Source organism: Nyctibius grandis, chromosome 3 (assembly GCF_013368605.1).
Source record: "Nyctibius grandis isolate bNycGra1 chromosome 3, bNycGra1.pri, whole genome shotgun sequence".
In the NCBI taxonomy this organism is placed as follows: domain Eukaryota; kingdom Metazoa; phylum Chordata; class Aves; order Nyctibiiformes; family Nyctibiidae; genus Nyctibius; species Nyctibius grandis.
The window spans coordinates 95,059,408-95,069,566 of NC_090660.1; the positions used below are offsets into that span (position 1 = coordinate 95,059,408).

General features: G+C 43.3%; 1 protein-coding gene across 1 annotated transcript; it reads right to left on the bottom strand.

Annotated features, from left to right (window-relative positions):
• Positions 1-542: 542 nt before the first annotated feature.
• DCSTAMP (dendrocyte expressed seven transmembrane protein) lies at positions 543-7,789 on the bottom strand. Its single transcript, XM_068397140.1, has 3 exons — positions 6,764-7,789; positions 1,351-1,671; positions 543-626 (listed from the first exon to the last, which is right to left on the bottom strand). The coding sequence occupies exons 1-3, from the start codon at positions 7,787-7,789 to the stop codon at positions 543-545; spliced, it is 1,431 nt and encodes a 476-aa protein (XP_068253241.1).
• Positions 7,790-10,159: the final 2,370 nt, after the last annotated feature.

A 10,159-nucleotide genomic window follows, 5' to 3' on the forward strand; every position in this document is an offset into this window, starting at 1 on the left:
GATGAGAAAGAACTGGGCAGAAGGGTTTGGGGCAGTTGAGGGTTGAGAAATAGAGAGAAATTACTAGAAACATCTAAGCCCTCCAAGTTAGGTCCTTGGCCAGCCCAGAAGCCAATGGACAGCCTCTGCTGTGTCTTCTGTCTTCAGTGGCTGGCAAATGTAAAGAAGACAAACCTGCTGCTGCCATTATGTCCTCTGTTAGTTCAACCCAAAGAGGTTTGTGCTGTAGTCCTAAAAGCTCCAAGCTGTTGATTGATTGCTTTTACACAGAAGAATGGACCCTTCATGGATTTCTAAAGTACCAGACAATGCAGACCTCAGGTTGAAAAATAAGTATTAATGCAAGCTGGAGCGTTCTGTGGTGGAGAGCACACTATCCCCTGTGGCTTCTTTTCCACACTTTTCCAAAATACTGATGATTAGCCCTTGATCCTATTTTTTACATTTTAAAATTGACATTCCGTAGGAAAGATGGGTGCAAAACACAGGTCCCTGTGGAGCTAGAGCATCTCAGCCTTATTCAAAGATTAACTTGGTCTCTTTCACACCATGTTGTCATTTGCCACACTCCTTTCTTTCTTTCTCACTGCCTCTCTTGCCTTGAGTATTGGAAACCAAAAGTTGACCTGAAAAGACAGAAATATGATGCTGTGATCACAGTATTACTGAGTAAGAGATTGCCCAGACACCAACATCCTGTATAGTCAGTATTGAAGTCTATTTAAAAAAACAAACCAAACGAACTATATGGGTCTGCAGCTATCTATCTGGATTTGCCATAAATATATGCATCTGTGTTTGTTATTTCCATTAGTGTATATATACATGTATATACAGGGCAAACATTTTTGCAAGCAAAAAGTTATTTTTTGCAATAGTATTTGCAGTTGTGCTCCCACTGTGTTTTAAAACAGAAATATATCACCTTCCATTTTACTAAGCAACAACTGAACATCTTTCTCAACATTAAGAGGCTGCTAACAAATGCCTAACATTTGCTATCTAGATTGCAGGAATACTCTCTGTGCTGGAGATGCTTTTTGTATCTTCATGAAAAACAAGTTTCTTCTCTGGAGAGCTCTAAGTCTGCGGAGTATTTTCTTGCCAGCGCATAGTCCTTTCAGTGTACCCATGACATGTCTGATGCATGTGTGTTGAAGGACAGAACAAAACAATTATATGGTCTAATCTCACCAATAGGCAACTTGTGTCTGGCCCCTGTGCAGGAGAGCACTGGGGAAAGTCTATTAGCACATAATTGAAGTTAACAAGAGTTTAAGTATTTCCTGGATCTGGCTACCACCCTGAGAGAGGGAGATTTTTTTTTTTCCCCTAGAGCTCATGGCTTACCGTTCTAGCAAACACATTCTTCACAGTTTTCCCTTGTAGCTTTGCTCTTTTCTTGAGTAATTTTGCATGCAAATAATGTATCCGTTTCATCTCAGTGTCAGGATAAAATGAGGTTGACACAAGTATTTTAAGTTGGGTCAGGAGGCCGGAGAATAACCCAAAAATGATTAAGAAGAAGACGATGACTCCAAGCTGGATCCATGTCATGGAGAGAGTAAGCTCAGGCTGAGGGATGCAATCATGCTTAAACAAAGAGATCTTGAAAGGATCAGTCTTTGCAATATGCTCTCTCATACCAATGATAAAGCTGTTCTCATTCCTCTGCACAAGAAAAGGGGGAAAAAAAAGAGTTGATTATAGTACCGATTCCCTCCTTTCTTAACATTTCTCCCATTGGACATTCAAATTTACAAAGGACCATAAATGATCTAGTCCATCCAGCATCTATATATACTACGCTCATAACAATATATTTATTGGCTATTTATAAATGTTTCAGACTGCATTGTCACCATTTTTCTTGGGAGACTGTCCCACAATTCGAACTGTTAAGAACTTACCTTCTCAGTGGTTCTGATGATAGGCAAATATTTAGCTAATCTGGCTATAATGGTTTAATATATTCCCACTCCCATGCATCTGCTCAGATCCTTTGTTGGAGGGTCCTTCCTTCAGAGTGAAACAGCAGAGCAGAGTGTGTCTGTCCCTTTGGTTGTGGCTCAGTACATGATAAGCAGTGTTTCCACACCCACCTAGGCAGGTGCTCTGACCACAAGGTTATCACGCCAACAATGCCACCTCTTCTCTAATAGGGGCCTTTGCTTAGAAGAGCTGATGTCTTGCACGGCTTGTGGACTGAAATGCTGAATGAGAGGGACTAAATTAGACATGCTGCTGGGACCAGTATTTCATACTGGCAGGCAACTTTCTGTGCTGTGTGTAGGAACAATGTAGGGACACTGAATCACCCAGCTCTCTTTTCTGACCATGTCAGGGGGATATGTAGCTCTTCCTTGTGGCTCTACTAACCACCCTACAGAGGCCAAGCACTTCTGTTAGATGCTCGTTGGAAGAATCAGGTACCCAAAGCATGCTACCCATTTTCAGCCTGTTAGCCTTCCCTTGATATTATCCTGTTCCAACCTATCTCAGTACATTTTATCCCTAAACTGAACCAATGTATAAGCAAGGAAAAACTGCATTAGGAACTCAATACGAAACAGTACAAGTGCATGAAGAACTTTACTGTTCATACCAAGAATAAACATCTCAAGAAGTCACTGAGTCTGTCCTGCTCACCAGCTCTGAGATCCCTGAGATCAGCAGCCCTGAGGCTTGTTATGTCAAATCTCTTGAGATTAAATTTTACATTTTAATGTGACTAGCCTTCCTTGAGGAACTAGAAACAATCTGATGATGGCATAATTTTCTGTTTTGGGACAGTCAACAAGCTTTCCACAGGACTGAACACTGCACATAAACAGAGAAATTTATAGTCTAGGACTCATGAATCAGCCAGACAGGGTCAGGCTCAGGCCCCCTGTCTGCCAATGGTGGGACTAAGCTCCTTCTTTGCCCTGACTTGGGTCACACCCAAGGCAGGTCATGATAAGGGGATTTCCTCAAGGTACGAAGGGTAGAAACACAGGCAAAAACACACACAGGAGTACACAGAGAATAGCTGAGGCTACAGCAGGTTGCTTAAGGTTGTGTTCAGTTCGATTTTTAATATCTCCAGGGATGGAGACTCCACAACCTGTCTCAGAAACCTGTTCTAGTGTTTGATTACCTGAAGAGTGAAAAAAAAATCTAATGTTGAAGTGGAATTTCCTTTAATTTGTGCCTGTTGCCTCTTGTCCCTGCACTGGGCACCACTGAGAAGAATCTGGCTCCTCTTTCTTACACCCACCCCCCCATCAACTATTTATATGTACTGATGAGATCCTCCTGAGCCATCTTCTCCAGCCTGAGCAGCCACAGCTCTCTCAGCGTCTCATCATATGACAGATGCTCCAGTCCTATAATAATCTTCTTGACCCTTAAGTGACTCCAGTACATGCCTCTCTTGTACTGGGCCTCAGCAGTGCTGAGCAGCAGGGAAGGATCACCTCCCTCAGCCTGCTGGCAACACTCTGCCTAATGCAGCCCAGTCTTTGCCATAGGGGCACATTGCAGGCTTGTGGTCAACTTGGTGTCCATCAGAACTCTTAGGGCCTTTTTCTGCAAAGGCACCTCCCAGCTGCTTGGCCCCCAACACGTATAGTGCATGAGGTTATTTCTCTCCAAGGGCTGCAAGACATGGCTTTTTCCCTTGCTGAACATTGCGAGGTTCCTGTTAGCCCAGTTCTCTAGCCTTTTCAAGTCCCTCTGAATGGCAGCACAATCTACTGGTGTTTCAGCCACTCTTCCCAGTTTTATATTATCTGCAAACTTGTGAGGCTACAATCTATTCCTCTGTTCATGTCATTAATGAAGAGGTTAAACAGTATAGGTTCCAATGTCTACTCCTGAGGGAGATCAGAAGTGACTTTGTGCCACTAATCAGAACCTTTTGGGTCTGACAGTTCAGCCAATTTTCGATTCACATCACTCTCCATTTATCTAGCCCATGCTTCATCATTTTGTCAATGAGGATGTTGTGGAAGACAGTGTTGGAACCTTAGATGAATGCATGATCAGCATCCACTGTTCCTTCATCCAACAATCCACTGATCGTATCATAGAAGGCTGTTAGGTTGATCAAGCATGATTTAGCCTTTATAAATCCATGCTGAATACTCCTAATAATATTCTTGGCCTTCACATGTTTGGAAATGGCTTCCATGATTATATTCTCCATCAGTTTCCTAGGGATCAAGGTGAGGCTGACCAGACTGTAGTTCCCTGGATCCTCCTCCTTGCCCTTCTTGAAGATGGGAGTGACAGTTACTTCTTTTCAGTCCTCAGGAACCTCTCCCAGGCGCCATGACCTTTCAAAGATAATCAAGAGTGGCCTTACAATGACATCAATCAGCCCCCTCAGCACCCATGGGTGGCTCCTATCAGGTCCCATGGACTTTGTTTAAATGTTCCCTGACCTGATCCTCCTCCAACAAGGGTAGGTCTTCCTTGCTCCAGACTTGCCCTCTAGTCTCAAAAGCCCTAGATTCATGAAGGCTGGTCTTCATAGTTAAGGCAGAACTGAAGGCGACATTGAATACTTTGGGGTTTTCCATGTCTTTTGTCACCAGGACTCCTACTGCACTTAGCAGTGGACCTACATTTCCCCATGTCTTTCTTTTGCTGCTGATAGACCTGTAGAAGCCCTTTGTGCTGCCCTTCACCTGTCTCACCTGATTCAGCTCCAGGTGGGCTTTGGCTTTCCTGCCCCCATCCCTGTACAATCACTCAGTGTCTCTATATTTCTCCTGGGTCCCCTGTCCCTGCTTTCACCTCCTCTATGCTTCTTATTTTATGTTTGAGTTTTGTCAGAAGCTCCTTGCTCATCTATTCTGGCCTCCTGCTGCCTTTGCTTGATTTACTTGGGATGAATAATTCTTGAGCTTGGAGTAGGTGATTTTTGAATATCAACCAGCTCTCCTGAACCCTTTTTCTCTCAAGGACCATATCCCAGGGGACAAGGACCATTTAACATGCTGGACTGGTGATGCTAGATCACAGCTGCTGTGCAGCAGCAGGGTTTATATGAGGTGTAAAGCCCCCTTAGCATGCGTAGCAACCTGCCTCCTCAACATATATCCCATTAGACTGACTGACCAGATGACGAAAGCATCTCTGCTTTTGCACAGGAATCTGACCTCTCCATGATGGGCCTGCCTTGCTATACGTGTGCTGATTGCACAGTTACAGTGAATCCAATGGCTTTTGCACCTACCTTCCTAAAAGAAAGTTCAGGTAACAATTAGAAATGTAACAATTAGAAGTTGGCAGCCTCCATCCTCTAGGAAAAGTGGTTTTCCACTGACACAATCTGGGAACCTTTGGCTTGTGCCTGCCATACAGATACTGACTTTTTCTACTCTTTGTTAAGATAAAACTGGACAACCCATGGAAGAGCTTGATATTTTGCTATACAATATAAAATATCATCATCTGAAGTATGACAGAATTTGACCAGCAGCTTGACTTCATTTCAGCTAATTTCGTTAGTAGTTCACATTTGTCTGTAGTGCTCCCATTCCTCAAGGATGCTGTGCACTACGTCTCCCTTCTTCTTCATGGTTCAGTCCCAACCATATGAACGTCCCATGACACACCAGGACCATCACTCTGCCACAACACTGTCTAAGCTGAACCTGCAATGGTTTAGCAGTGTGTCATAGAAAATGTGGTCTGGCTGAAGAAGCCAGCTCAGAGGTTCAATATGTCACATATAGAAAAGTGAGAATGAGAATCTCTCTGCCAAAGATTGTATGTCCTGTTCTGTTTGCTTGTAATTTCAAGCAACACACTTATTGCATTGCTCAACTTAATAGTCTTACTTTGTGGTATTGCTTCTGGCTAGGGGAATTTTTGGAGGATGGGGAGAAATGGGAATGAATTCTCATTATTATGAGCTCTAAGAGGAAGTAATAGAAAATGCTGAGTAAGAAAAAATTGACAAAAGAAAGAACATAGATGATCTTGTACTAACAGTCAAGCATCCCTTTGAAATCTTTTTCTCTTGAAAGTATCAAAGGGTTATATGCTTTTGGGAAATGTTTTAAGCCTGATCTTGCAAGCTATCAAACTGAGCAGCTTTCCTGTGCCCACACAGCATCACACAGGTCACACACTCCAGCGGTGAAATCTCCAGCTTTAGAAGTATTCACAGACAAGACCCTGAGCAATCTGATGTGACTCTGAAGCTGGCCCTGTTTTGAGCATGAGGTTGGTCTAGATGGCCTCCAGACATCCCTTCCAAACTAATTACTCTATGGTTCTCTATGCTGCTGCTGGTCCTGCTAGAACTTTGAGATTTCAGCAACATGTTATTATTTCATGTGTATGCAGCCATGCTTTTTTAAATGATGAGCTCCTCATACTACTCAGCTAAAGAAAGGTAGACATCTCCTATGTGAGTGTCACGGTGGCATTTTGACTATAAAAGTGGTGCTTCACAAATGTCAGTGTTGTGTTTCCAATTTTAAGATTCTGGTCTTCTCCACATATATAAATGGAGGAATAAAAGTCCTTCTTCCTATATTTACCATTCTCTAGAAATATGGTGACTCTTTGGAAGTGCAGAGAACTGTCTGGTTCCATCCAACATATGTATCTGTAAAGGCAATGGTCCTTTTTGAAACAAATGAATGATAATGCCATGAAAGAACTGATGGCTCGTTGGCTGTATGTCTGCTCCTGCAGCTGCTGAAGATGAACAGAAATTTTTCAACACTAAACTAAGAAATATAATGTACTGATAAGTACTTACTTGCTGAAAGAGGCTGAGTTGAATCTCTAGATCCGGTACTTCTTGGAGATGTTTATTCACAGAAATAATTAACCAATAAAACAAATAATCTACTGCAGCAAACAGAAGCCAGATGCAAAGATGAATAATTAAAGGGAGATAAAAATACTGCATGTTTTTTCTGTCCTTCTTTGTGAGGCAGAAAGATGGGATTGTCACATAATCTTTTCTTTCTTTTCTGTTAAGTGGCAGAAGACAGGGTCTTTGCTGTTGCTTTTGGTGCTCATCAAATGCAATGAACTGTTTTGTGATGTAAGTATTCTTAAATTTGGCACTGTGAGAGCCCACAAATTTTTTGATAAAGTGGCCAGTTCCAAAAGAAGCTAGACAAATCCCCACTATAGGCAATACTTTCTGGCCTATGTAGGGCAGTATAGTCAGCATAAAAGATATCTGGTTAGTAACTCTCTGGATTTCTTGTTTTGTGTCATTTAGCTCTTGTTTTAATGCATCATCTGAAATTGAATAAGATGGTGTGAATTCATGCCTTAAGAACACTATACTTTTAGATAGTTCAGTGGAAAGCTTGGCTGCCTCGTAAATCCATTTTACTGCCTCAACATAATATTTTATCAAGGCAAATTGTTCATACTCTAAATGACAAGTTATACTGTCTGCCAGAATCTTTAGGTTGTGAAAAATATTTTGGATGTTGCCGGCCACCACGACACCTGTGCCAGCAGTAATAAGAGCATTCCTGCCATTTCGCAGCCCGCAAGAAAGAAGGAACAGGACACTAAAACAGCGCAGGTGTTTGAAACAGGAGAGCGCGATAGAAAGCGAGATCCAGATAAATCCAGAAATCAGTAAGGGACCCGAAGGGTGGTGTGCCAGGGAGAAGCGCATGCCAAGGAATAAGAGAAAGCTTGAGAGGAAGCCAACTGCAGAGCAAACTGCAAAAAGCTGCATCAGATACTTCCAGCCAGGCTTCCTTTCGGATACAAAAATTCCCCATGCATCCTGGGCTATGGAGACAAATGTTCGCATTTTCTTCTGATTGTTGCTGACACTGCAATGGCTCAAACTAAAAGGAAAGGAAAACAAAAATACTGTTAGTTACAGGCCATACTACTGACAATTATGTGCTTTTAATTGGCTGGTCTATACTTCATGTTGCAAAAAGCACAGGTCTGACTCATGTGAGGGCTGAACCACCCCTTGTGAGACCCAAATCTTCGTCCCCAATATCACATATATAAACATGGAAGAGATGACTCTATCTTTTTTTTTCAAAGTATTTTTGTCCTTTTACCTTTTGTACACTTTGATTTCTCATTTGCTGTACAGATACAGCAGTTCATATGTACATATATGTGTGTATGTGTGAGAGGGACGCAAGCTTTGCCTTACAGGGGCACTGGGAAGGGAAAGAGGGGAGCATGGAAACTTCCCATCGGTACCCTGATACAGGGGAGCATGGCTTGACCCGCAGGAAGCAGCCAGAGCAGCTGCCAGCGAGGGAGGAACGGGTGGAGAAGCAAGTGCACGCTGCCCAAGCGTGGGGAGTCAAGCTCTCCTTTTTCAGCTGGAGGTAGGACAGTACAGAGGGGAGAAAGTGTGTCTCAGAGGCATCATTCCTTCTTTGTGTGTCTCTACGTATAGCACAGCTGCAAATTGGTCCATATACATTTTTAACCCTAGTTGCTTGTACTTGTCACAATCTCTCCTGCCTACCAGCGTGCCCGTACCATAAATTACAGAGTATTTCTGTGAGATTCAATTCAGTTTGATGGGAGACAGTCCAGTGCTCACATCTTTCCTTCTTCTTTTACAATATAATATTTACCGTGCAATTTGTCCAAAGATGCATGATAAATTTAGATGCATATTAGCCTTTATCATACTAGAACAAATGAGATACTAATTAAATAAAATAAATTGTTGCAATTTTATCTTATAATCAGGAGTAATTGTCTTCACAAATACATCCTGAAGATATTACTTTGTGTTTTGTTTACCTTGAACACAGCAGGTAGCCAGGAACTAAACTATTATTTTGTACATACACTGTAATTTACTGGCATTTGACTCTATGAATTCTGCTAGCATTCCCTGCACCGTTTTCCCCTTCCTCGTGTAGCCAGCAGGTCTAGGGAAGTGATCGTCCCTCTGTACTCAGCACTGGTGAGGCCGCACCTTGAGTACTGTGTTCAGTTCTGGGCCCCGCACTTCAAGAAAGATGTTGAGGTGTTGGAGCAAGTCCAGAGGAGGGCAACCAAGCTGGTGAAGGGTCTGGAGGGTATGACCTATGAGGAACAGCCGAGGGAGCTGGGGTTGTTTAGCCTGGAGAAGAGGAGGCTCAGAGGTGACCTTATTGCAGTCTACAACTACCTGAAGGGAGGTTGTAGTGAAGTGGGAGTCGGCCTCTTCCCCCAGGCAACTAGCGATAGGACAAGAGGACACAGCCTCAAGCTTCGCCAGGGGAGGTTCAGGTTGGACATTAGGAAGCATTTCTTTTCAGAAAGGGTCATTAGACATTGGAACGGGCTGCCCAGGGAGGTGGTGGAGTCACCATCTCTGGATGTGTTTAAGAAAAGACTGGACATGACACTTAGTGCCATGGTCTAGTTGACATGGTGGTGTCAGGGCAATGGTTGGACTCCGTGATCCCAGAGGTCTCTCCAACCTGATTGATTCTGTGATTCTGTGATTCTGTAATTAGTTATTAGTTATGTCATTATTGGCTTTGCATGCAACAGGAGCTGAGGGCGACTGGAGCAGGCATCTGACCACAGCTGGGACCTTCTTGGACTGCTGTGCTCGGTGTGCTCCTTTTCCTTGGCCTCACTTGGACCTGATCCTATCTAGTGCTGAGGACTACTCTGAAAGGTGCTGAGGGTTTTCGGTGCTTAGCTGCCGCAGCAGGGATCAACACTGGGCAGTAGGTCTCAGGGTGGACGCAATCCCTGGCACTATCACTCTGCTTGGGAAGGCTGAGAAAATTGCTTCCCTCCAGGGCCTCAGTGAATTCAGCTGTGAATGGAGTATAACAGCAATTAGCAGCTCCTTCATGGGAATGAAATTAGTTAATTAATGTCCCTGAAGTATGTAGAAATTGCCATGTGTTTGGGAAAGCAGTGCAAGCGAAATGGGGAGGAGAGGTAGCACAAAAGCCACCGGACTCCAGCTTTGCCATGAACAGAGCTGTCCTCTGCTTATGTGGATGGTCTGCTTTGCCCTCTTCCTACTGAACTAAAAATTAGTGAAGCATTTTTAGGAAACATAATCAAAAAGGAGATGTTCATAATCCTAGAGTCAAGCAGAACCAGACCTAAGAGCCAGCAAACCCTCGCAACTAATCCTGAACTTCCTAGATTGGATCCTTAAACAGTACATGCTGCCACATCTTCTTTGTAG

Bases quoted from the DNA above. Each gene is read 5' to 3' on its own strand.
- DCSTAMP (XM_068397140.1), bottom strand. From the start codon at position 7,789: ATGCGAACATTTGTCTCCATAGCCCAGGATGCATGGGGAATTTTTGTA. The intron at 1,672-6,763 runs GTAAGTACTTAT...TTTCTTGTGCAG, and splicing joins AACTCAGCCTCTTTCAGCAA to AGGAATGAGAACAGCTTTAT. The intron at 627-1,350 runs GTAAGCCATGAG...CTGTCTTTTCAG, and splicing joins AGAATGTGTTTGCTAGAACG to GTCAACTTTTGGTTTCCAAT.